The 27557-nt window shown below is 51.6% G+C and overlaps 5 protein-coding genes across 5 annotated transcripts; 4 read left to right on the forward strand and 1 right to left on the reverse strand.

The window, feature by feature from the left end:
* Positions 1-2190: 2190 nt before the first annotated feature.
* EsH8_V_000490 (uncharacterized protein) lies at positions 2191-3910 on the reverse strand (the record flags this gene model as incomplete). The annotated part of the gene is made up of 4 exons (XM_083273006.1): positions 2191-2561; positions 2643-2747; positions 2823-3505; positions 3567-3910. The coding sequence occupies 4 exons, from the start codon at positions 3908-3910 to the stop codon at positions 2191-2193; spliced, it is 1503 nt and encodes a 500-aa protein (XP_083125721.1).
* A 456-nt stretch (positions 3911-4366) lies between these two features.
* EsH8_V_000491 (cytochrome b5-like heme/steroid binding domain-containing protein) lies at positions 4367-5171 on the forward strand (the record flags this gene model as incomplete). The annotated part of the gene is made up of 4 exons (XM_083273007.1): positions 4367-4457; positions 4784-4821; positions 4880-4937; positions 4990-5171. The coding sequence occupies 4 exons, from the start codon at positions 4367-4369 to the stop codon at positions 5169-5171; spliced, it is 369 nt and encodes a 122-aa protein (XP_083125722.1).
* A 5713-nt stretch (positions 5172-10884) lies between these two features.
* EsH8_V_000492 (uncharacterized protein) lies at positions 10885-13585 on the forward strand (the record flags this gene model as incomplete). Its single annotated transcript, XM_083273008.1, has 5 exons — positions 10885-11432; positions 11493-11765; positions 11821-12702; positions 12756-13407; positions 13466-13585. The coding sequence occupies 5 exons, from the start codon at positions 10885-10887 to the stop codon at positions 13583-13585; spliced, it is 2475 nt and encodes an 824-aa protein (XP_083125723.1).
* A 6505-nt stretch (positions 13586-20090) lies between these two features.
* EsH8_V_000493 (uncharacterized protein) lies at positions 20091-21926 on the forward strand (the record flags this gene model as incomplete). The annotated part of the gene is made up of 1 exon (XM_083273009.1): positions 20091-21926. The coding sequence occupies one exon, from the start codon at positions 20091-20093 to the stop codon at positions 21924-21926; it is 1836 nt and encodes a 611-aa protein (XP_083125724.1).
* A 3631-nt stretch (positions 21927-25557) lies between these two features.
* On the forward strand, positions 25558-27213 carry EsH8_V_000494 (uncharacterized protein; the record flags this gene model as incomplete). The annotated part of the gene is made up of 1 exon (XM_083273010.1): positions 25558-27213. The coding sequence occupies one exon, from the start codon at positions 25558-25560 to the stop codon at positions 27211-27213; it is 1656 nt and encodes a 551-aa protein (XP_083125725.1).
* Between the last annotated feature and the right edge of the window lie 344 nt (positions 27214-27557).

Here is a 27557-nt window from a genome sequence, read left to right on the forward strand (position 1 = left end):
TGCCTGCAGGGACGTGGTGTAGAACGTTGGGGGCAGAAAACGGTCCACTTCGGCTGCTCTATTATAATTCGTGGTTTGTATCTACGTTCCTTTGCGGTAATGGAGGCGGTGCTGACCGCCAGCCTAAAATCTTGTTGTTGGGCAATGACAGAGTCCGAGCATATCTCTGAAGTTCGGTATAAAAGCTCGTCCGAAGACTTGCCTTGTAAGAAAGAAACGGGCTAATCAGTTGAGGAGGGGGAAGCCGGAGCGTCCGTCTGTCAAAACATGGATTTAAGCTCACCACCTTCATTCGTGACGTGCATTGACATTGTGCAAGCAGAGACCCGATATGGTAAGAAACCGTACTGCATAGTAAGCACTTAGAAACGCAGCATTGGCCACGACTGGACCATGATGATAGGGCATGGCGTTGTGATGCCTGAGGCTGAAGGATATCGGCGTGGTTTCCCGCTATCCCGCAACTTGCAGCCCCCCACTTCATGTTATTCCTAAGACCGTGGAATGGCCGGAGCCGTTATGGGTTTTCAGGGTCGCCCTAACGAGCAATAAAAAAGAACGTCGAGGCGGGGAAGGTCCTGGACGCAGTTGCGTTGGCCTTGGACTTCAAAATCAACCCAAATTGTAGGCTTCTGGATTAACCCGGGCGTTGCCCACCCACCCAGTATTGAAGACTTGCTCCGTGCCATCGGAATATGAGTATATATCAACGGTAATTCCTAGAAATGCATAAGATGGTATCTTCGGTAGAGTCAAAGCTCTTTGAGCACTGTTAGGAGCCCTGTGTGTGCTTCACATCCATCTATATGGCTATACAGTCATCGCGCAGTTGTTCGCATCTGCCAAACATTCCGATAGACAAACTATTCCTCTCTTCAGTACTAGGTTAGGCCTGGCATCACACCGCCACCCTGCATCTGCATCTGCATCTCCATCTCCGTATTATTTGGAATAGGCCATCCAGCCCTCTCTGGGGTTAGTCACTAGGCAATAAGAAATGGAAGCCTTGGAGGGGCATTCTAGGACACCGCGGTCCTCTGCGACTCGCGTAATTTCCGAGTTGATCGAATGGCGTGGTGCGATGGGACGGTGACGAATAGATCACCGTTCTGTGCCAGCCCTTTAGTGAAGTGCTCAGCTCAGCGAGAATCACATGAGGTTACTGCCCCGCCCAGTCAGGCAGAAGGGCTTTTTGCAAGTTCATTTTCAGGTTCCGGTATCCATCTTGTTCGGCGGGTTGAGCAGTAGCTGGACAGTTTCCCCTCGCCAGCAAGACTCTTTACTTCCCCACCACAGGACAACTATTTTCCGAAAAGGGTAATTTTTATCGAACCCCAGAGCTGGCTGCCGGGATGAAGATGCAGGGGGCTGGATCCATCCAGCTGCGTCCGCTGGTACGTCGAGCCGCTATTACCCGGCCACGCGATTGGCGACAACAGTTGGGGTCCGCGTGGGTTTTCGGGAGACGGCCCAAGCTTCGAGATTGAATCGCGGGAACGGAGTTCTCTGGGACCTACAGAGTCATGGTCCTGGATATGCTTAGTCCTTCGCAACATCTCCTGGTCAGCCCTGCTTGGCCTTGTGACGAGATAAGCACTTCGTCAACAGTAATTGCAGCCGATCCGATTTCCGTACTCTGCACGTTTGATGCGGAAGTGGTGTTGTGGGGTTGCCATCTATCGAAGCGAGGTTTATTGACTCCGCCGCCGGCCCCCAAGCAAGCCGGCTCATCCACCATCTTTTCAAATTGGCGGTGGCTCATACAAATACGATGATTGAAAATCTTCCTTTGCAGGTTCACATGCCGCCGTTCGCGAGAGACATCTCTCATGGCACTTCCTTACCATCTTGAAATTTCCCCGCCGCTACAGGCGCCCCGGTCAATGATCCATTGATGCCAGCATTGGAAGGCAGTAAGAATCCAACGCCTATTTTCGGTTCAGAGCTGCAGGATCCTTGTGTTCCAGGTTTCTCCCGGTGGATGAGTGCAGAGAAGCGAGCCCCTGTCTTGGCTTGCCTAACTCTAGCCCTATGCAGGGTCTTTGCGGGCGCGAGCGGAGAGGTTCGTCCTGCACCGTCGCATGGCTTCGTCGCTGTGCTAATAATGCCTCAAATATGGGGTCTCAAGGGTATTACGTGAACAAGAGCCACGATATGAAGGTCGCTAAAGCGGGCGTTTTCGGCGTCATCCTAGAGCTTCTGAAGTCCGTCCTCGGCCCGGATGATGCCGGGCGCAAATCCAATCTTCTTGCTCATGTCGATAGCCTGTTGAAATCGCCTCCTGGCATCTTCCTTGTTCCCCAGCATTGCAGCAATGTCACCCAGGTTGGTCAAGGCTACGGCGCAAGCCTCGTCGCACTCCTCTGTGCGCTCATCGCCCTTGACGTCTTTAGAGTGCGAGTGGGCGTTGCGAGCCCAGTTCTTCGCAGCTTCGAGAAACCCTGCACGGTCTGTTGGCATATCCGGGTTGACGAGTGCGTCAGAAGCTGAAGGAGCATTGGAAGAACTATCCAGCGGGGTTTGTAAAGGATGCTGAGCAAAGGCCACAGCCAGGTTGTTCACTGGAGAGTATGTCAGCGACATCCAGATTCATGCATGGAAACAAAGCTCAAGATAAATAACGCAGTGTTTTGGTAACATACTGATTGTGACTCGGTGGCAGGGATTAGCACAAAGGCGCAATGCTTGAAAGAAGAGAGGTACTGCCAAATGGAACTGGGATTTAGACTCGTAGTGTTGTGCGAGAGCTGTGATACTCAGTCAGCAAGGTGATGACAGGAACTCCCTGTTAGTGCCAGGTAGAATGAGCAATGAGAACTCACACTCCATGGCTCCGCCAATCTCCTCCGGACTCATCCAAGGCCCTTCCTCCTTTTTGACACCTTCTTCGCGACGTCGTCGTGACTCTGTCAAAGCAGTCTCAACGGCCCATGCCAAACGAGTCTGGGCATTCTCTGGCTCCATGACATGCTCATCCGAGTAAAGAGTACCAAGCTTAGTACTGGTGCCAACAGCCTTTGCCAGCAGTCGTGTGCGTTTGTGCCACAGGTTTTCGGGGATATCCTCCGCGTCATCCACCACAGTGATTGGGCGCTGGCCTTCTGGAAGTACCTTGACAGGAGGCGGCTTTCCTGACTTGTCTACTATCCCGTCTGCGATAGACTTCTCCATCCATTCCACCCATTTAAGGCAATCTTTCAAGACAGAGTCCAAAACAGTGATGGCACCTTGGTAGTTACCAATTTTCTCAAGCCAAGCGGCAGTTTGAATCCTAATGCCGAGGACATCGTCAGAAAATGGATCCAGCCGAAGCTCGTTGCACTGCTCTAGTGCTTGCTTGTAGTATTTCCTCGCCAAGTTCGGTTCGGGACTGATGTTGGTATAGTATAAGGCCCGTCGGAGAGACTTCGCAATCGGTTTGGGGTACTTGGTGAATTGACGAGATTGGAAGTAGTCGAAGTAAAGCTTGACAATGTAAATGGAAACACCTGCCAGACCAGCGAAACTGGATAGCATGCGCATCAGCAGAGCATCTCGGGAGTTAGGAGCAGACACGTATAACGTACATTGCTAGCGCTAAAACAAGCTCTTCGGGACTCTCTCTAAACATCCTCTTCATCCCCCGCGGTGTCATAGAGGTGAAAAGTGTACGGAAGGACAGTGCTTTCCAGAGCTGGCGGGCCTGGGGAGGCGGAGGCGGCGGCGGCGGCGGCGGATTTGCGTTCTTGTGGTCATTATCAGGTGAACTTTCTGTGCTACGGTGTCTTGATTGGACGTGATTGTATAGATTCATAGCCTTTGGAGGATAGGTGGCTCGCAACGCAGGTATGGACGTCGAGGGAAACTTGATGACCTGACGAAGGCGCAGGCTGTCGACGGCCCGCCATGCCGTAATGCGCGACGTTGTCATTGCCATAATAAATCAAAAATGACACTTAAAAATATGATAAGACCCTGCAATTCCAAAGCAATTGTGCGAGTGAACTTGGTCGACGGTTTCCTTGTCGGTGGATCGTGTTTCGGCGATTCCTGAGTGACGTATTAAACAAAAATAATGAAGAGTCGATGCGATTGCAGAGATCAAAGCTCTTGCTACTGTGGGCCTAACGTTGTGCTGCGCAGCGAATCACAAAGAGTATTTACTCCGAGGCTTACCCAGCCAAACCGCAGCTGTCCCCCCACTTGGATCGTGGGGAAGCTTCGGCATTAGAGGGGCAAATGTCGAGCTTCTTCCCCCCTCCCATCATCGATTTTGTAAGAAACCCAAGTCATCTCCAAACGCTGCAACCCATAATCGACGCCCATACGATCGCGCCGTCGGCTAAACCCTCCCAATTAACCTATATCCACTCGAAATCCAAGAATAATGGCTGGCAAGTTTGAGCCCAAGGTCCCTGTCAACTTGGACCCCCCCAAGGACGACCCCATCACTCTTGAGGAGCTGGCCAAGGCTGATGGTAAGTTGGTCTCATTTTAATGCGTTAGTATGAGCGTCATTGCTTAAAACGTCCATATTTCTACCGCGAAGAGGCGTTGCTATCACTTGCTTTACGCATCTGGCAAGGGCTGCTGTGATGTTGGGGTTGACGGCGGCTTTTTGAATCATGACCCCAACGACAGGGAGCCCAGTCATCCAAAGGCTGCATGAGCCATGCAGACGTATCTGAATGAGCTATTATTTTCCTTATAGTTCTTTGTTGAGACAGCTCATGTTGCTTAAATCGCATGCGTTTGCAGAGTTGCTGCTTTACAAATAACCTTATTAATTCTCGCAATTTCACAGGTTCTGACCCTAACGGCAAGACATATGTGGCGATCAAGGTAATTGAAGTATTCTCGATCTTCAATACATGCAGAAATCTGACATGACTTACTCTAGGGCGTGATTTATGATGTGACGGGCAACAAAGCCTACCAAGCAGGCGGCTCCTATAACGGTAAGCACAACACTTCCTCAGTCCTTGAGGATATTTACACTGACATATACAGTTTTTGCTGGCAAGGATGCATCACGTGCTCTCGGAAAGACCTCAACAAAGGCCGAGGATGTGAGCCCCGAATGGCAAGACCTACCCGACAAGGAGAAGGGCGTCCTCAATGATTGGATTACCTTCTTCTCCAAGCGCTATAACGTCGTCGGCCGCGTCGCCGGTGCTACCAACACAGAATGAAGCACAGGGGTCAATATGTAGATGAGCAAGTGAGAAGGGAAGTGGGAGGTCATAGATGTACTTCACTAGGGTGTGAGATATTGCTTTGAGCGAATGTAGGCGTAAAAGTCTCAAATGCATCTCGCGCGCCAATGACAACATGCTAAAACCTGCACGGATCTATCCTTTCTTCCTCTACCCAGTCGTTGGGAGCGCTAATCTTGATCTTAGTTAAGATGATATGGTGCAACATTGCGTCTTCTTGACCGTCATACATTTGTAGGCTCTTCAACGTCAAACCTATTCGAAGAAGATAATCCTGTGTGCTCCTCGGCTTGTCGAGTTGCACATTACACCTGTCGTTCATATGCGATGGCACCGTTGCTGTATAACGTCCTCACACATAACAAGACTTGATCCTTTCGACGGACACTGTCGTCTTTCAATGACCGCTAGATTCCTTGTCTCTGACGATGAGCCTCGACTGGCCTGCACTTGGATTCAGTCGCTAAAACAAACAAGCAATGAAGTGTCTGAAGGCGGTATATATAATCTAGTGAGTCTCCTAGACATGTGGCAAACGACATGTCTTTGGACTTATCTCCTTAACTTATGACGTTTTCTCGGCAACTATCTTGCATCTCAGATATTCAAGTTCTTTTTCTTCTTCACCCGCCGAAAGGCACTCGCGGAAGTCGTTCATGTGAGGCCCAGCCATATCTGTATTCTCCTGTCGCACTACGAGCGTTAAAATAGTGAACGCCCACTTTACCCCCTGGTTACACCTTATATGCATGAACGGCTCAATTTAAGATTGTTGATAGGGTCTCCCGGTTTGTACTATCATGAGCTCTGTCTAGCCTCATTTGGGATATCTGTGAGTGGTTTTGCTTTTTGAGATTCAATACTTGAAAGAAGATAAGATCATGCGGTTTTGATGCGACATCATTTGCACGACATCGAACCGCAGAGTCCTATGAGAATGATTTTATCTCATACTAAAAACCGCGATCTTGATTAAAGGACTCATCTCGGAGTGTGTACGGAAAGAATCATCGATACGAAGATTGTGTGGTATATGTACCTAGGCGGATGCAAAACGGTGACAGTGAATGCCTCATTGCCACATCTATTCTACTCACGTATACCTTTCCGAATTCAATGGAATATACGCTAGGCCTCAGCCATGGGATCAATCGTTGCTTACTATAACATTTATGATACGATTCATATGTGGGACTTTCAATTCTCATCGCATCCTGAAGTCAGGAGGAAAACATCAGAACTATATCAGCTTCCCACGTCACCCAGTATCGGGTCCACGGTGCACATGTATATGTACATATTGTACGACGTTTCGATAATTGAGATGAATGTATCACCGCAGTCTTGGCTGCTCAACAGCCTTCCTCCCCTAACACGAAGGATCGCCAGTGTCCACTCCAGCCAGGAACGATGAGACGAAGTACTATAGAGAGCACAACACTTGTCCATCAATATACACAAGTCCGTTAAATACATCTAGGCAAAATAAACCCGCAACCCCCCTGATTGTACGAAAAAGTATATCATCGGTCTTCCCGCACTCATTGACATTGTATACATAAATTTCAACTTAAAGGCTCACCCTCCCTCTTACCATACTCGCCGAGCCGTACGAAGTCCAAATTGTCGCAAATTTGCACAGTTTCCAAACTCTCTTCCGCTGGGGAAGGCGTTGCATGTGCGAGAAAACCCAGTCACCATATTTTCAAGTCAATATTACCTGTTCCTTAACGACGAGGTCGTTGACGGCCCACGCACTCCTCACGGTCGAATTCAGCTGCGAAGTGCGGGTCATCCCGAGTTTGCCAAGCCGTGGTGCAGTTATCACACTGCACGCTTTGTTGCCACGAGTTACGAAGAACCTTGACGCCGAAGCATTGATGATTGGGGTCATTCCGGGCGAAGTGGCAATATGACTTTAGCCGTACGATTGAGTGATTGCAGGTGAAGAGAAACTCCTCCCAGTCACACATGTTGGAACTGGCTATAAACTGATCGGCTTGTGAATGATTCTGGGGTGTTTTAGAACTAGTTATCATATTATGTCAGCTCACGTACTTCGTTGAAGTAAGGCTTTAGATTGTATGGCTACGTACGGGTTGATCGTCCAGTCTAGGTTTGTTCTATGGAGATATTCTCCAATGATATGTATGTGACTTGCTGGTTAGTTTGTTGGGTATAACGACTTTTTTATGCTTTTAAAATTTAGCCAGGAGATTTTGATTTTAAACGGACCAATGTCTACTTAAGAACGAAGTTCGTGAGTAACAAACCGTGACTCCATTTGCGGAGCTGTCCCTTTATATAAAAATAACCGTCTCTTTCATAGTTTGCAAAATTCACCATATACCCTCGAACATCAGCCTGCACCTGGACGTAAAGGGACTTTCGAGGTAGGTCATGATGATGCCTGACTACATGGGCACAGTGTGCGTTTATTGCCGTTGTATTGGGGTCATGCAAGGCTATATAGATACTTGTCTGCGAGGAAGGCATGCAAGTTAGAGGTGGTAGGGATGAAGTCATTCAATATTTTACTTTGTGTGAGTACCAGGAACTACCACGGGTAGATTAGTTCCAAGCCGCCGAGGATCTTGGACACGCAGGCCTAGAAGATGAGCCACACACACATTGCTCAGATGGGATATGTCATACTGGAATTATGTGTCCCCCTGGTTTTCCTAAGTGAGTTGCCTTGGCTTTCGATCCGTGTGCCTTGATCTATTGGCAGACATCGCCCGCGATTAGCGTAATAACTTAAGAAGAGAATCGTAAAGCACTGTGTCTTCATGAGGATTGCAGATAGCAGACGACGGAATACAAAACATATATTGGACGATACTGGTCTTCGCTTGTCTATTTGTGTACGTGTTCTAATATATTGGTCAATATGTTCCGTCTTGCCATGACGTACCTTCTGTTGTGCAATGGAGATCGGGGTCCTAGATGCCCACCCTGAGTTTGGTGTCATACGAAGTTAGCATAACAACAAGCCTTGCCCGGCCAAGTTATTAGGATACAGTACATTTGATTATTAAGGGTGGCAGGCAATAAACCAGTCCATCCTGTTAGCCACCAAAGCATTCAATATTTTAGATGGCTATCTGTTGTATCGGACTCGTCTGTAATCTGTATGCCGTGTGACACGATAGAAATACAAATTCTTAATGATGAGGGGAATGCCACTTGAAACACCCAATCAGTCAAGGCCATCAAGTTGGAACTCAAGTCACTTGCATCTAGCGGAGTAGCTGATAGGTGAATTCAAGATGTAGGCTCGCTCCTTTGCATGAAGCAAACATGAATATAGATAATCCACACTAGAGGATACGGCCGAAGGGTGTCAATGTTGTCAAGAGCTACTCGCGACATAAATTTAGTGGGGATATGACTATTAAATAATGTCGCACGGTATGACATTGAGCGCACATTGTACGTGAGGCAAGTATCGTGGCAGAGTAAGTCGCACCCGTGATACTGTGTAACAAGAATAAAGCTACACTAATCAGACCACCCGCAGCCAAACTATGCAGATATCCCTTGAGTACGGGGGATTGGTCAAGATTGGCAGACTTTGTGCCGCCTGGCAAAGAGGCCATCGGAAGTGAATCCAAGCGCCCCAGCATTTTTTGAGCACTTAGTGGAGAAGACCCCGGAAGATAACATTAAAAATGATATGTCACATCCTGAGTGATGATCACTCTTGCTCATCCAACCAACTCGGCGCCTTGTTGAGGTCTCGGACTCGATCTCTGATATAAGAGGTGGCCCACGAGGACACTGTGCGGGCTTGCGCAACAAGAAGTAGGAAACTTGCACAAATATAGACGGACAAGCGCGAAGTTACTTGTCCTACCATTAACACAAGGCAGCAAACCGCCGAAAAGGGAATCCAAGCGAGATCGTGCATGTGGGCTTCTCGGTGCTCACCTTTGTCGAGATGATCCGTCTGCAGACAAGTCGGCATGGTGGATGATGGAATGCGCACTTGCACGATAATTTATAAGCTTCGACACTAGATTTCGTGGCAACGAAGCAACGCCTGAAGGTCGTGATGAGCATGGACGGGTGGTGACATACGGGATATGGGCGTTGAGCCCAGACGGTCAACTGTGTGTCTAGAATTGGATATTTTCTTGACTTCAAAGCCCATGCCGCGCTTGTTCAAGGCGTGTCTACGCTGGAAAATTCTTGCCATGGAGAATAGTCACAGAGCATCAGTATAGACGTCCTCGGGCCGTGATGTAATGATGATAAGGCAACCCAAATTCTTCCTGCTGTCTTCTCCCTAGCTCTTTACATCTCATCAAGTGAAAGCTCCGTGGCCTCTGACGGTCTAGATGCCAAACCCGAGAGGCTTGATTATGCTGGCTGGGACATCACACCGTAGAAACAGTTGGGTTGGCCGAGTTGTTCAAGTTGAACAAGGCGGGCTACGTTTAACCTTCCTTCTCTTGTGTTGAGCGGGCCCTTGAGTCTCAGGACTGCCCCGATGGGGCTCGGTGTACCTACAGAGCCCAAGTGAGTCTACGTTCGACGCTAGTCTTGGGGTCGCTGGTTCCAAATCTCAATGACAGTTTTCCCCGCATCAATGGAAAATGTTGCACTGTTTATACCGGGGTGTTCGGTATTGCCAGAGGAGCGAATTCAGGGGGGTAAACTTCGGTTGGACTCCTCATAGTTTATTAATTTGATGGTTTCCGATGTGATTAGTTTGTGATACGCGACAATGAATGACGTGCGGTGGTGGAAGTGGAAAAATGCGACCCATCACCACGGGATGCGCCTGGCTGCCTCGCTGGTTGCCTTGTGTGGTTGCCTAACAGGCTCCAAATCGCTGATTGGTCAAGACTCAGAAATGTCTTGGCTGCTCACCGAGAATCGCTCAAAAAAGCAAGGCGAACTAGCGAATGACTGCGCCCTCGTGGTTGCCTCATCCACCCAGTCCCAAGTGCCCGATCGCACCTTCCCTCAATCAACGTCCTCGTCCTCATCCTGCTCACCTTTTGCCATTATTGCTCGCCTGAATGACTACAACCTCTTCCTGACCATGTCCATGTCGCCCAACTGAAACTTTCGATTGTCTCCCACTTTGTCCCCCTTTCTCCCGGCGATATTCGTTTTGCTATACTTCGCCCATTCGTTTGCCCCGCTACCCATGTCTTTCTAGTACGGTAGTTGTCTTCATCTTCCGGCTCCGACCGACCCACTACGGACCGGCAATCAGACTGCATCAAGCTGTCTCTTTTGCTCGTTCGTCCAGGCTCCCCCTCGCCTGGCCATTTCGTTTTCAACTCGTGTCGATTACGGTTGTGCCAACTTCAGATTTCCAAGACTGGTAACGGCTTCCGCCTGCTTGGGCTTGGACTTGGACTGAGTCAACCTCCTGCCAGTTACGCATTGGATATTTAGAGGGCTGCTCAATCCCTTTCAACCTCCTGCCTTGGATTTCACCCAAAGTTGGTTACCCTCATTTCCTTAATCGTCTGTTTTTAAATTTATGCCCATTTCGGTATGTGAATTCGGGCCAGTGTCTGCCGCCATGAGCAATGTCATCCCAAAGCTACCTCATTTATATGTTGCGGTCTAACGTATGTGAATAGTCACTTGTACTGGCTGATAGTTCGGGTCGATTTCCCCCTATCTCTCGGTCCCTTGCCCATGGAAAAGTTTGCCCAGGGCGATAGAAATGGATCCTGCGAAACAAATACAGTTGGCCTCCCTTCAGGGTTCGGAATCCGTGGCTGGTATGCGAAGTTCATCGGCCCAGCGTTCGTATAAGACACCGCCGATGCCATGGGGTTTGATGGAGTTTTACGGCGGAGAGCAGCCTTGGGTGCCCCCAGGGATTTTCCCCGAATCCCAACAAGGACGCCATGTGAATGCCTCCGGCATTCAGCGACGAGGCAACCCCGGTGGATTTAACGGCTGGAGGAGCAATCTGCCGTCAGAATGCGATACAGTCCCACCAGGTTTCCCGCCATCCGATTCTGGCTATGAGAGTAGGACGAAGCAGAGTATTGAAAATACATCTGTCTTCAATGATGTGGACCGAAGCCAGGACACCCAGAGCCTCTCGGGTCATATGATGGACTTTCAACCTTTTGGGCTGACGCCAAGTGACGCTCCTTGGAACTTGGCGACAACACCGATCCAAATAGCCCACAACGGCACAGTTGATCAAAAACTTAGATGCCCGGACTGTAAAGCTCTTTGCAAAACAAAGTCGGAGTTAAAGTGAGTTTCGTATCTGACCTTCGAGTCTCACAAGAACACCGTATTAACATATGTTTCAAGCAAACACAATCAACGGCATCGCAAAGCATTCAAATGTGCAGTTATCGGATGCGCTCGCAAAGAAGGATTTGGTACTTTGAACGATCTCGACCGGCACAGGAGCAGTGTACACCCAGGCGAGTTCAATGGAGGTCAACGATATCGTTGCCGCCGTGGCCCCTGTCAAACAAAAGAAAAGATTTGGCCAAGAGCCGACAACTTCAGACAACATTTAAAGCGTGTTCATCGCATGAGCGTAACGCCCGAAGACGATCTTAGTGACTACGTGGTGCAGTAAGTGTTCGTGTGTTGGTTGATCTGATGGATGCGATGCTTAGTATCATTATAGGCAAGCATCCCAGAATTCCCAGGAGGATTCGTCACGACAGAATTCACATGCTGACCTCGAAGGTGTTGGGTCTGATCTCTTCCCTTCTTTCAATGAAGGTTCCATGATGGCCTGGGATGGCCGGTCGCCAGCTCTGGAGGATGTTCAGCTTTCTCCGCCAGAACAATCAATGTCTATGGACCTCATTCTCGATCCATCTTTGACAAGTTCCGATGAACCGACGTCAAATGCCCCTCTCGAACAATCTACCGTGGGTATGGCAGTTGCCCAAACTCAGCCCAAGGATCAAGACTCCAATCAGGCCGTGAAGGACTACGCGAATCCAGTTTATGGACCTTTACAAACCCACCACGAATACGTACAACCAGGGGAAATCTCAAAGGGGGTGCCTCCAAAGTCTGTGGTTGTTGGCCAAATACACCTCCGCTCCGATGGGCTCCATATGATCCAGTCCCAGCATTCTGCTGTGAGGCCGAGCATGAATTATGAAGGGGACGCCCCAATCTCGGCCACTAGTCGAAAACAGTTTGTGGAGAGATCATCTGTCACAAGAATGGATTGCGATACCATCCCGAATGGCCCCTTGGATCGTATCCCTGCCGACTCCAGTCCTGAAGACCAGTCTGTTGACAGAGAAATGATCAAGGAAGATCGAGCTATGAGCCAATCCCCGTCGATTTGTTCGAAAGAGGAACTGAACGAACAGGCGATGCTCAAGGTCCTGTCGAAGATGCCCAAGAGTTTAATTGAGAGCTATTTAATGGCCCAGGCGGAGAACCCTCCCGAGAAACCCAACACAACACTGATTGGCAATCCTGATAGTCAGCATCAGTGTCCTCACTCTAACTGCACGAAGGCTTTCAACCGCAAATGCGAACTGAAGTATGAAATGCTCTTGATACCCACAGAACCGGACACCGCTGACTTGAGGATAGGAAGCACATGAAACGTCACGAAAAGCCGTACGGATGCACATTTGCCGGCTGTAAAAAGAAGTTCGGTAGCAAGAACGACTGGAAACGCCACGAAAACAGCCAGCACTTTCAGCTAGAGGTGTGGAAATGCCTTGAGAAACGGACCGAAGACGACAGCGAGAGTTGCGGAAAGGTCTGTCACCGCCGAGAAACCTTCAGGAACCACCTGCAGAAGGAACACAGGATGGAAGACACAGCTCAGGTCGACAAGGCGCTTGAAAAGTGTCGTGTCGGACGAAACTGCGAGTCGAGGTTTTGGTGTGGTTTCTGCGTCAAGATTATCGAGATCACAAAAAAGGACGTCAATGCCTGGACCGAGAGATTCAACCACATCGACAAGCACTATTCGGGACGGGATAACTCGAGCAAGAAAGAAATCTCGGAATGGAGAAATGTCGACCCTGAAATTGCCGAGGGAGACTTTACTGGATCTCCGGATGACTCGAGTGATGCAGACTCGGGTGATTACAGTTATACTGTCGTTGATTCGCGGAAGACCCCCATCACCGACAGAGGCTCGCATACCCAATCGAGGAAGCGGAGGTTGGATGACGACGAAGGACAACGGGACTCTAAGCGTGCTAAAGAGAACCCAACGTATATGTGGTATTGCGTAAGCAACCGATCTACCTTGAAGGGTTGGCATGTGCTAACAAAAGACAATTGAACAGTGCAAATGTCGTTGGGATGCTGATATCAAGCTGCATGTTGCGTGTATCAATTGCTCACACGTGCGATGTGAATACTGCGTGGTGGAAGGTCACCAAACGCTCCAAGATAAAGACAACTAATTTGCTGGCAAGGCCCAGACATAGAGGCACGGATGTAAGGCGAAAATGACTATGATGATATCCCGATGGTAATGACGGACACGGAGTGATAGACGATATGAGATGGATAGGCTCGCATGGTGGGAAAAGGTGACTCCCTTTGGCATTGATTAGGCCACAAAACGTGCAAAAATTGCTCTGTCCGTATTTCATATACTAGATAGGCAGGCGTCTCTGGAAGCGCTTGTCAACTTTCGATCTTTATGCTGTTTGATCCACACCTGTGAGAGCTCTCATTTGACTTGTTGCGAATCCTTCTCACTGAGTTAAGCTTCTCGTATCCTTTTCCTGACAACATTCAAGTATGTATTTGTTTATTTATGTAAGCATAGGCTCCTGAAACCAGCCGCGTTATGACGTCTACTCGTCGGCCGTGGAGGCGAAACACATGAAGACAAGAGGGAACCAGTTAAAATGCATCTGTAGCCGCGTTGGGCCATTAGAAGGTCTTCGACGGCAGCGTCCCGAGACCTAGGGCTTGGGCTACGATTTCTCCCAGCATGGCAGCCGAATAGAGTGCCATCTCACAGCCCAGCAAAACGCCTAGACTGAGCTGGAACCCCTACACTGGCTTATTTAATGTCACCGACCACCACTCGATCCCACACTGGGGCCGCCTCTCCCTGCCACTCCCGCTTCTTCCAACCCTGTCTTTGATATCCGAACCATCCTATCACTTACTCTCAACCCCCTGGGCCGGTTGGTCTTGGGGGGCGGGTAGGGCCAGCCTCAGCGGAAACAAACAGCAAGACATTGGTCCGTAGTCCGAAAAGTCGAACCACTTCCCTGGATGGGAGTGGCCATGCAGCGCACGACATTTAGAGGCTGGGAGAAATGGAGGGGGGTGGTGGTGTTGAACAGGAGGGTGTGGGAAGGCAGGGCTGTGCTGGCAGGGAACTGGCAAACAACACAGCGAGCACACCCACCGATGTACATGGAACACGATCCAACGTTGATAACAATGCGGATATGGATGGTTCGTATGGTATATTTTACATCTCTCCTGGAGTCTTCTAGAGTCTTGCAGCCTGTCTGTTGAGTATATCAAGAGTCCATGAGTTTCATGAGTTGTTGCAGGGTGTGTGTGCGCCTCCATGTTTGGGGTGGCTTGAGCCATGGATAGGCTCTTCTGGAGGAAAGGGAGACACAGGTGAGGTATCAGGAGGTACTTGCAGTATGTCTCGATGCGGCTGAGTGAAATAAACGGCTCATGGTTGGTAGAGGTCAGCACCAACGATTTCGATGACGCGATGAACGTGCGCGTGCAATTTCCAGGTCGAACACTGGCGATGAACTCGACCACCAAAAGTTGGAGGCGGCCCATTGTCAAGTCTGGAAGAGCATGGCATCATAGATGACTTTGTATATTGCCTCGGAGAATGGGAATAGGGCTCAAGATGGTGGGGTTAAGGCGGAAGCACATGTTGGATTGAGTTAAATCTGGACCAACGGCTTCCAGACCTTTGAGAGATGAGCGGGCGCTCCGCTGGAAGGCAGGATTCATTAGCGCTAGCTCGTGGCTTTCGATGCCGGTCTCAGGAGAAACCGCTATTTAGGCCAGCCATATCATGGTCGCGTAAGGTCTGTCATGGATCATGCCGATCTGTCACCAACAGAAGAACCACGATTATGACCTTTAATATTGACCAGGACAAAAAGCTCTTCATACCTTGCTACCTACCATTCGCAATGTGTTGTTGGTTGCGGAAGGATCGATTGCGTCGCAGCCTTGTCAGCGATGCCATGAAGTTCCGTTCCGACTGGGGTTTGAATAAAGACTGAAGAGCCACCATCGGCCTTGCCGTGTGGGCGACAGGCCTCCTCCGACTTGAAGGAATGCAGATGCATGAAACAGATGGGCGCTTGTGAGCGTCGACCCGGGGCACGAAAGGCTCCAATCATCGCGAATATCATTACCATCAAATTGGAATTGACACAGTACGTTGTCTCGTCTAAGAGAATCCTTTGCCGAGGATTGTATTCAAGCGAGAGGAATTGATGGACTGACAACACAACCCGCCTTACTGGGCAGGAGTATGTTACAGCACTCAAGATCTGTCTAGTCCTGATCTGCCGATGCTAGACGCAAGGGGGTTGGCTCAAAATACCGATGCCCAATGAGTGAGACAAGCCGGGACGAAGGCATTGACGCCATTGGCGATAATGTGTGCAGAAACCAGTAGTGGCAGGTTGTGTGCGCGCAGTTGTGCGTTTGGGAGTGAAATTGCCGCGCACTCCGCGCGAGCCTGCCCGTTTGCCTTCCAAGACTGGCGCACCTTTTTTGCGTGTTCTCCGATAACACGCCTGCCCGACACTTTCGACCCGAGGCTGAGACATGTGTCCATATCTACGCTCGACAAGATTTACGGAGGTGTAGCCTTGCTTGGGGTCCGAGACGTTCAATAGATCCTGGCAGCCATCAACTTTGCGACAGATGACGGTGGGCACAACACACCATGCCGCACCTCGTGGATGCTTTTAGACCTAGCCACAAAAACATCGGTCATCCGGGGATCCAGCGGAGTTGGCTCTGTGTTGGGAAGTCCTGAGGAGGTCAAACCATCTGTTATCGAGCCAGGATTGCCGCAGTCTAGTGATCTTGCTTTCAGCTTTGGCTTGGCCAGCAGGCCACCCCTGTCCTAGATGTTGGGGTCTGAAAAGAAGAGTTCGGGGGGGTAAATAATCGGTGACTAAGCGGTTGGTAGTGTTCGTAAAACACTCAATATTGGGCGGGTGGACGGGATAGTCACCCGGCAAGGTAGCTTCATGCCGTTTCCCTTCCGCCAACATATTTGAGGAAGGGCGAGCATATGACCGTTTTACACAGCAAGCCAAACATGGGGTACTGCGTACCATTCGTTCTCGGGACTGTCACGGTCAGGACAGTGCAAGTTGCTCACCTACGGGATCCGAAAACCGAGCCACAGCTAGCTGTATCGCGCAATTGTGCGAAGGTTCGCATATGTTCTCAGGTGCGACGTCCAGGTTTTCGGTAATAAAGCGACGAATCTCTATGACTGACTGACAGACAGGCGACTTCCAAAGAGCAAGGATCTTCGGACGCTTCGCACACTGCCCAGTAGGATGCTGACTTGAGCTCCTGATACCCTAGGTTGTTGGATCCTTAGCGTCTATGAATGGACCGTCTTCAGATAACCAGCATATTAGCGAAGGAAGAGCGAGAGCGCGTGTACAGTACCCATAGCTAGCAACCCGGTAAACTGGAAGGAGAAAGATGGAACGAGGAACGATCGTAGAGCGGACCGCCCAGGTGTGCCGGACTTGTTGTGGTGCCAAGAATTGTAACTACTGAATGGGGACGAGGCTTGCTGATGTGGATACGAATTCACGCCATCGTTGCAGTGAAGGCATGCACGAGGGCATCCGTAAAGGGTGTTGAGTCCGTGGTGGGTGTGACGAGTTGGGATACTGACGCCGGGCAACGGGTCCTTGAGGTGGTCGCGACCTGCCCTATCATCTCGATTGAGACTTTGGTGATGAGCAGCCAATGAACGGAAGCATCTTACATCGGGGTGTTTCATTTGATTTGGTAGGGATAGCTCGAGGAGCAGAGATGGAGCAGTCCCTAGTCGAGGATTCTCGGTCATGACCCGGGGTCGTCGGGAAGGGACTGAAATGCCAGGCCCAGGCATCACGAGTGTCTGTTCCCCATTCCAGTGTGGGTTCGTTTATCTATCAGTTCGTCCGGTTTGCTATATCCGGGCAGTGAGTCGGGCAATGCTCCCCGCAGGGGTGGTGTCGTGGCTTGGATCCTCTACTCGTGGCCGAGAGGGTTGCCTGTGGAAGTACTAGGTATATGGCGTGGGGCGTGGGGCGTGGAGCATGAAGCATAGAGTGTGTTGCGGGACGGACCTCGGATAGTGGAGGCGTGGTAATGACGGGAGGTTACACCAATTCCCCGGCTCCTCGTGAGATGCAATCCCGCGGATTCATCCAGAGCATGCTTGTGATGTGATGTCGGGTTTAGGTCTGGGTACTTCTGCCCAGTGGCTGACGAATTCTGCCCACCTGAGGGACGCCATCGTCAGGCGTTGGAGGGCGGGAGGGCTTGGCGGGGCATGGCTTACATAAAGAGAGATTATCACCCGAGGCCCGATGGTATACGGAGTACTACTCCATGTAGCGATAACCGAATTGCTGCTATTAGTATGTATGCAGTAACGCTGCTACGGTGCTAGTGGCACCTGAGTTGAGTGCCTACTAGACAGGCAACCCTCTGAAGTCGCATTGAAGAAGGCACCTAGTAAGCTACGTACGTACCATGAAAGTTGGCTTTTGCGCCTTCCGTCACCTCCACGTCCACATCCGCAGGTGCACATCTGGTGGCTGCAGCGGAGCTGTCGACCGGACGAGTGGGGTCCATATCTGGTCTCTGGCTCTCGTCTGGTCCATGCCCGGTCCTTCTCACTGACCAGTTAGTGAAGGCGTTTTTGGATGCAACTGCACTAGTCAGCCTGTGGTTGCCTTATTTGGTGTCCGCCTCGTGGGGAGCCAATGGCGGACACGTCAAGTTGCAGCTCGCAAGGAGTGCCGACTCTTTGATTTCCACCCTCCACTCCGCTCCTCTCCTTGTCAACCCACGCGGTCCAGATCCAGGTCCAGGTCCCGGTTCTGGTCCAAGACAAGGGCAAGTCGAGATTTGTCCCAAATGCCCAGTCCAACACACACACATACACTTTCTTTCTCTCTCCTCTCTCTCACCCTCCCTCTCCGTCTCAACCTCGTCGGTCATTGTTGCTTGCATTTGACAATGTCCACCCCCCCCTGGTTCTGTCTTCATTGCACTAAAGGGACAGCGCTGCACTAATATCGGTTTGAGACCCGTACTCCATGTTGATCCCAGAGCCAAGGTAGTCATGTCATAGCTCATTACTACAAGCACAGCCCATTCCGAACAAATTGAGTGGTGGATCTGCCGGCTACCCTACCCAGTCGACACCTTGCCATGCCCGACTTCTAATTCCTCAGCGGAGGCACTACTAGGCCTGTCCTTTGAACGCCGCCCTTATTGACACCCTTAGGTGCCTTCCAAGGAAATTTCATTGCTCGTCATCCTGTGGTAGCGGTATCGAGAGGGTCGAGGGACCAGGGACGAGCACAACAAGCATCTCAGACGGACGCCCTCCCCAGTCCTCAATTGCTGAAATGGATCTACTACCTGAGCTGCAGAACCCAGCATCCCCGTTACAATACCAAACAACAGCTGACCGATACTTCCAACTCGATCGCCGGTGGTGTACTTCTGGGTACACTCTGAAGGCGACGGCAGTGAGCAGTCAAACATGGGGCAGACACGAGATTCCCCTGATTGCGTACATCGACTTGAGTCGAGTTGACATGTGTACTCAATGCAAATACGCAGTAAACCATCAAGTCTTTGGTGATGGTCTTGCGCGGCAGGGTTTTATTCGCTGGCAACTAGGCAACTGGAAATAAGGCAATCCGTCCGAATCTGTCTGCCTGAAGACGACAGAAGCTAGCCAGGCTTCGCGGGCAGACTTGCCAGTCCCATGGAGTCCAAGAGGCAGACCAAGGCGCAGCCCCTGGAGCGGCTTCTCTCACCCACCACCACTCAGCACTGGCCTTCATTCGTCCCGTTGACGGGCGGTTCGCGCCCCGGCCCCCAAGGAATAACTGGCCAAGATGGTATTATTTTATGTACGTACTGATGAACGTATCTACCCAGCAGAGGGTACCTTGGTTCAAGATGGTGGGCCAGCCAGCACCACACATATTCCCTGCCATAAGTTTGGGGCTTCAGGGGTGTGCATGCATAGTATGCACCTGCTGCAGCGCCTGATGATGATGGGCCATCCACTGCAAACCCTTGCCCCTTCCTTCCCACCTCCCATTCTGTCCTCAAATCGGTTGTCTGCACCATGCGGCTCTGCGCGAGAAAAATGTACCTCCGATGGGGGTCCCGTCCATTCCCCAGGCACTCTCTGCTCTAGAAGACGCCTGGCGGACTGACTGCCCTGGCGCACGCTCCGTGCTACCAGTGACCCAGTCCACCTTACCGACTTATATATACACCTAAGCTCCGCCACGCTGGTAGGTCTACGATGACCTTGCTGTGTCTCTTGCTACCCAGATCAAATGTGAAGACATCGTTCTCGTGTGTTCTTGCACTTGTTGAACTATTCTTTTATATAATCGCACCATCCCGTTGTCCCAGTCCTGGGCTGATCACATCATCCCACGCACTTCCCACAACGACTGCCCTATACCAGAACCTTGTCCTGGATAGATATTCTCATAACGCGTTATGACCAGGTCACATCAATACTAACGCTCTTTCATCCGGATCCCTCCCACTCCGAGGTCATCGACTACCCCAATTTAAGGTCCTTGCACAAGCTATTCTTCCAGTTACTGCTAACAAGCACCCGCTTGTTTGGGTCGTCTATCCTGATACACACCTACACACGCATACACATAAGCTGCCATGGCCTACTACTATCAGAATGTCCAAGGAGGGCACATTCCGCACGACCAGTTGTACTATGAGCAACAGAATTACGCTCAGATGTCAATTGCTTACACCGACGGTTCAACTACCTCAAACTCCTGCACACCAGTCGACCCGAGTCTCGAATCCTACTCCCAGTCACAGTTCCAGACATCATGGCCAGGAAACCAACCCCATCAAATACAACAATACATTGACGGGCCACGGACATCCTTCTTTGTCACTGAAAAGGTTCATCCCGTTCATAACTTTGGCCGACAAGCTCAAGAGACGAACGCTTTGCTTCCAGCTTCTCAGAGGAGGCATGGTTCTCCCTGCTCCCAACAGACCCTATCTAGCAGCGATTCCAACAGTCCTCCTACAGAATGCGACGTTCTCCCCGCAACTCCTCCGGACTATTCTGCCGCGTCTCCTTTCCTGCAACACAAGCAATATGCTGCCAGCTGGGAAACGCAGCAATTCCAAATTCAAACCCTACTTGGCCTCAGCATGCCTGGAAGCGCATGTGTTAATCCCCATGAGGTGAATCTTTCGCAAGCAATGTTTGAGGACGAGGTGGTTCCAACAGACTTCAACAACAGCAGAACCTTTAGCTTCTGTTGCTCCGAGTCTGACGCCTCAAGCGCTCCCCAGCAGTCACCTTTCTCGTCACGACAAATCACACCCGATGGCGCGGAGCCTGTTATCAAAGAAGAGCTCCAGACCGTCGAGCTGTCTTACCAGCCCATCTACCCCGACCCTGAACCAGTTGAGCAAGATGCAATTGAGGCAGAGATCAAGGTCGAACCCCATGTTACCCTCGACGACGACAGAGACATGGATTACAAACCCAGACCTTCAAGGAAGCGCTCCCGCAACGCCGCAGCCAAAGCTCCGGCACACTCTGCCGACTCAACACACGACAGAAAGAGGCCAAGAGTCAACAGTAGCATCGGTGGCCCGCCACCTACAAGACTCAACGCTACGGTACCCTCTGCCCGAAACTCCAAGATTCTCTGCACAGAGTGCAAGACACCATTCTCAGACGAGAGCACCTACCAAAAGCATATGAAGCAACATCACACTCGGCCATTCGTGTGCGTTTTCAATTACGCTGGCTGCCCATCTACATTTGCCAGCAAGAACGAATGGAAACGCCACGTTAGCTCTCAGCACTTGGCCCTCCAATACTGGCTATGTACCCAAGACGGCTGCTCTAAGACAACCAACCCTCCTACCAACCGACGTGTCTCTTCATCCCCTTGCTCCGCCATGCCAACACCACCGGCACTGCCCAACGGCGCCATCTTCAACCGCAAAGACCTTTACACACAACACGTCCGCCGCATGCACGTCCCACCGGACGTACGTAAGGCCCAGAAGCAAAAAAAGCCCACGGCCGACTGGGACGAGCACCTTAAGGCTCTTCAAGCAGACGCAGAGAAGACACGCTGCGACTTGCCGCGGCACATGCGCTGCCCCGCCGTTGACTGCGGCCATGAGTTCAACGGCGCCCAGGCCTGGGACGAGCGTATGGAGCACCTCGCACGCCATCTCGAGCGCGCCGCCGATGGCAAGGAGCCCATGGTTCACTTCGGCGGCGATAATGACCCGAGTCTGACACTCTGGGCATCTAGCGCCGAGGTCTACGTCGTCCGGCAGACTAGTACCCCAGGCAATTGGGAACTCATCAACCCACTCAAGGGGGAGATCGGACCCTCTTCGGGCAACGGAAAGGGCGGCAGCAGCGGTGTCAACACCTCATCTTCTCTCAAGGAAATTGTAGTTGCCAGCTGCTCTGATGAGGATGCCGAGGGAGAGGATGAGGAGTGATTTTTCTATCACCCCTATTCCGTTCCATCAGCCTTCCTACAACATCTACATGTGGTCTTCTAGGGAATTCCAGGCCTTTTTAAGTTCTACCCTTTTGCGTCCTAAAATTTTCACCAGATACCTTTGTTCTTTATTTTCTCTGGCCTTTACCTTAGCACCATGGAAGCGAGTCTGTGTTCGGCTTTTCCCCTCTGTTTCGATGGATGGTTATGGGAAAACGTGAACAAAAAAGACGGGATTGTTGGCGAGCGGACTTGGCGCACATTATGGAAGGGGCTATCGGGTTTTCATGGACTGTCACGATCTCTCAGTATTGATACCAATTTGATCCATTTACGCTTTGAATCTTCCACTCTCCTTGGTGCCACCAACTTCTGCTGCATACCCCAACGCCCGGCATTCATCTTTCTTCTCCAGTGGCGAACAGGACCTGAGAAGCCGATTTTATTACGTGCTTTATTTGAATGAGAAGCTCCGGAGGCCCTCTGGGAGCAGCCTATACTCACTGGAAGGCGATCCAAGCGCAGAATGCCTCTTTCTTCACGCGCTTGTGGCTGCCTTACAACGGCTGTAGACACGTTTCAGGGACACAATCACAGCCGCCTGCTTTCGCGGCAAACAGCCGGGGGGACACGTCTCGTCCAGTCGACTGACACAACGGCCACTTACACCAGCCATCGCACCTCCAGCGGCAATGCTGGAGCTGGGGGCAGCCCGCAAACCCTGAGCCATGCGGCTCAAAACTAGCGCTAATCAACCCACCTGCCGTAAGGATGGGATGCCCTGACGGCTGACAGGTGGCAATCTTACTCCTGCATGCGAAATGCAAAATGTTTCGGGTGCCTCTCCCGCCCTAGGCCAGCATCCGGCCTGGTCTGGTCTGGTTTGCCAGAATCCGAAGACAGGACACCCCTAAATCGCCCTGTGATCTAGGTGCTGACGCCAAACCCACATTTCTGCATCCTGTAATCCTTCCAAAGGGGGGGAGGGGGGAGGGGTGTCGGTTGGAAAAGCCCTCATGTCAGTACCGGTATTCGGCCCCCAAATCCAACATCCTGTTTTGTTCCTTTCTTCTTCCCCGTCCCCCGTTTGTTCCAACATGTACCAGGTGGCCATGGATTGAGGTTGACGAACAACGAGGGCCAAGTGTGTCAGCACTAGTGCGTGTTGGATACTGGCGGTCTTGCAGCTGGATCGAGTTATGATTTGCGCGCGGAGACTCAGCCACGCTGCTCGCATGCCACCAACGGGTCTCAGGGCAGACCGTCTGCGCCGCGTAGCAAGACGTTTGATACATTTAGCAGATGGCGCAGCTGTTTTTGATTTGCAGAGTGCATCTATGTCGGGATCCTTCGTGGCCGAGCCGTGTTTTGACTCTGGCCACGGTGTGCCGTGTGATCCAGCCCCCAACAGACCATCCCTTTGAGTCCTTGATGACGGAATCGACCAGAGCCCTTACCGAGTTGGTCAAGTGGAAGAAGTCGAGGGGGGGGGAGGCGGGGTCAAAGTGCAGCGCGATGCTCTGCGGTTGAGGCTGACGAGAGCTCCAATCAAGGGTGAGCCTTCCGACACTGAAAGTTGGTATCACTACGCCGCCTCGTGTTCGGGGCCGGGGAAGCAACCCTCAGCTGCCTTCTCCTCCCTCCCCTTCTTACCCAGAGATCAATGTCACTATTTCTGGAACAATATCCAACAAAGAAGCTGATGGCCTTGCCTGCTCTTTTTGAAAGCCAAATCTTTGATATGGGATCTTCCATTCGTCATTATAGCTGATCGTGTGAAGTTTCTTGATCGGATGACATGAGTGCCATAGCCTGCAGATGGGGGGAAAGGAGGGACCACTAAATCCGGTAACCGATTTGGGTTTGCAAAGACCTGCGACAAGGTCCAACGAAGCAGTGCCGGAGACGCAATGAGCTGCCTTGCTTTACAGTGTTGCAGATTTTATCCAAAATTGATCGTAGAGTGAGAAACCCGAATCCTCTGAGCAGGAGGTACTCCGGGCAGCATGCGTAAATGTGCAGCTATCAACGGATCACAGTAAAAACGGCGGCAAAGTCTAAAGCAACACATGAGTAGCCATGGGCAGGGACAACAGCCATTATGGTCACATGAAGTTGCATTTAGCTGACTCCTCTTGATCAGTTTAATAGTCACCGGAGTCGCTCCAGGTCAGCCCTATCAAACAAGCACGATGGACCAGGCTGGCCAGCTGAAAAGCGCTCGGTCGCAAGATCACGGCAGTACTATGGCCTCGACGGTTCCTGGTGCGAGAGTACGGTGATGCCGGAACCGCGGAGGTCGGGTTTAAGCCGGGGAAATGGCGTATAACTACGTACGCTTATGCGGGGGATGATCGTAGTCAAACTCCATTCCTCCCGCAATCTCCCGGACCGATGTTATGGGTGGGTGCTCTCTTGCCGTTGCGCCCGAGTCATATGCCGCAGTGCACACCGTTTATGTAGAGTGATACCGGCCAAGCTTGGAAGGAAAGGTCGACACGAAAAAGGGAAGAATAGGTGGTGCGAATGGACGACTCTGGAAGCTTTCGCTTATATATTATGGTTAGGGTATTGATTTATTAACGTGAGTGTATTCTGCCCTGGAGGTTGTCTGCAGGGTGTTTCGCTGTCTTCCTTGCCGATAGAGACGTATGATTGGGCATAACTTTCTTCAATATATAGCTGTTGAGGGGCCTCGGTGGGATCGTCACCTGATCAGGATCGTTTGCTGAGTCGCGCGGGGGCATGCTGTCGTGCCACGATTGGGTTCGGGTATGGTACACCGGCGCCGCGGTGGTCAATCGAGTAGACAAGATGTTGATGAACATGTATTGATCAAAGTGTTTTCCTGGATATGAGGCCGTGGATCCGCCGGCGGGCAGCTGAATTACTGACTATATCGTCGGCTGCCTTAACAATCAATGTGAGGACAAAATCAGGGTCCTCCTCAACCGGCCTTAGTAAGGCAAGAGCTGGCTAGGCACGGGGGAGGAGCAAGCTAAGAGCCGGCGACAACCCCACCAACGACACTGCCGACCGCTACACTCTGCTCACAACAGACGACAGGTGCCACTGGAGGCATGTGCACCGGCCGCCATTGGATGCTTGATAGGACGACAGGAGCTCTAGGAAGCCTGCGCCCCCGCTTCCTCTGCAAGCTGAGCCATCATCGTACAAAGCCCGCTGCTGAAAACAAGCGCTGGGTAGTACGAGGGAAAAGAGGACAACCCAATTTAGGAGACAAACCTTCCTTTCTGCTCCTAGTAATTCCGCTCCCTGTCATAGCAACATCCTCTCGGTTGTTGCTTCTACCATCCATCTTGTCCGCATCCGGGCGCTTGTATACACAGCCCGCCTTATAACCCACCGATAACCCCCCGGCTGATGTGAGAGAGCCTTCGCTACGTCATATCATCGAGGCCATCCTGTCCATCAGCAGTCGTCAGCATACAAACTTGACCTTATCCCCACGCAATCCGTCCACTTTTTCCCACCTCTTCTCCTCTACCATCGACAATTGATATTTGTATTTGAGAGCAGAAACTACGTTAGCAGCCATGGAGTCTTTCGCTGCTCTCAAACGTCGGACAACCGAAGTCTTCCAATCCCTCCCGCAAAACCTCCCGGCCATGCCCAATGTAAAGAGACCGAATTTGTCGAGCGGCACCGCTCCCAAGCCTATGAAGGGTACCTGGGAGAAAATTGACGTCCCGCCCCTCGCTCGGTCCTCTCATTCCATCAACGTCGTCAACGGCTCCGCCTACGTCTTCGGCGGCGAGATCAACCCGCGCGAACCCGTGGACAATAATGTCCACGTCATTAGGCTACCATACAACAGCGCCGGTGCCGATTATTACAAGATCAAGTCCGCCCCCACAAAGCAATATACCCCACCTGCCGACACAGAGCCCATTGAGAAGAAAACGACCGAGGGCGTGCATGAGAAGGTAGAGGTGCTGAGCATTGAAGAGAAGGCCGCCCAGAAGGAACAGCTTCTTGATGAGGTTTCTCTCGCCTCCCCGGCCGCCGTAGAGGAAGAAGAAGTGCCTCTCCAAGCCGGCGAGCAAAGTACGACCACAGGTGCTGCTCCAGCAGACAAGGGCAAAGGCATAGCTGTTCTCGATAATTCCGCCCTCGGCGATGTGCCGGGCCCCCGTGTCGGCCATGCCACCGCTGTCATCGGCAGTCGTATCTTTCTCTTTGGTGGTCGTGGAGGGCCTGACATGACCCCGCTTGAGGAAGGGGGCCGTGTCTGGGTATTTGACACTCGAACAAACACCTGGGCTTACCTCGATCCTGTACCACCTGCCCCTGGTGTGACGATCTTGCCGATGCCTTCGCCACGCAGCTACCACTCCTCCGCCGCGACCGATCGCCCGCGTGACTTTGCCCCAAAGCATGTGCGTCGCAACCAAGGTTGGAAGGCCTGGGCCCAAGGTGATAGCGCCGAGGTCGGCATCCCTCAAGCCCCAATCGTTGGCCACCTTGCTGCGAATGCGACCGACGAGGAGGACGATGGATATGGCACTTTCTTCGTTCACGCTGGCTGTCTCGCTAGCGGTGAGCGCACCAACGATCTCTGGGCCTTCGATGTCCGAACCCGCGTGTGGAGCCAGCTTCCATCCGCCCCTGGACCAGCCCGTGGCGGTGCTGCTATTACCATTAGCAAGAGCCGATTGTTCCGCTTTGGTGGCTATGACGGCAAGGGAGAAATCGGTGGTCAGCTTGACTTTCTTCACCTTGAGATGGACACCTTTGATGATGGCGCCACCAAGGGCGAGATCGCTGTCCATGGCCGTGGCGGCTGGCAGAGCATTGTTCAGGGTGCCAACTCTGGCGAGCAAGAAATTCACCTCATTCCTGGCCAAGCATGGCCTGGCAGCCGCAGTGTAGCGGGCCTTGAGACTGTCACCTCAGGCGCCGGTCGCGAATATTTGCTGCTCATCATGGGCGAGCGCGATCCCAGCTCGGATGGCCACTCCGGCGCCGGCGCCATGTGGGATGATGTTTGGGCGTTCCAAGTTCCTCCACTCGGCATGACCGCCGCAAGTGTGCGGGATGCGATGATGCAGGCTATTGGCCGGCCGACGGGCGAAGGCAAGTGGACAAGGCTCACGACAGAGCCATATGATGACGATAACGATGATGGCGAGCCCGCGCCGCGCGGTTGGTTTGCCACATCGCCAATGGGCGATGTGGAAGAGGGCGGCGTCGTTGTTTGGGGAGGATTGAGCAACGAGAACAAGAGATTGGCAGATGGTTGGATTCTAAGACTTCCCGAATGAGACAACCTCCCGAAATCCGGTCTAGGGCAGTGATGTTTCCCTACATTAAAAAAAAAAAGATATAAAAAGTCAGGACTTGCTTTGAGCGACAGTTATATATCAAAATGATAGCTATTACCACGTCAATAAAAAACAACGAGCAAATATTCGCGGTCTTGGGCAAGGGATAGAGGACAATGAATCTTTAAACCGTTCTCCCATGCATTCCGAATACAGCACATTTGTGTGTTTTATATACAAGCCGGCCCCCGGCGCTATTCCATTCGCCCGGCTCTTCCGTCGACATCCCAACTTCCGCACACGCACCCGCCGTTCCCGCCCTCGCCTTCTTTTTTTCTCGTCTT

Source organism: Colletotrichum jinshuiense, chromosome 5, assembly GCF_051148585.1.
Source record: "Colletotrichum jinshuiense chromosome 5, complete sequence".
Lineage (NCBI taxonomy): Eukaryota > Fungi > Ascomycota > Sordariomycetes > Glomerellales > Glomerellaceae > Colletotrichum > Colletotrichum jinshuiense.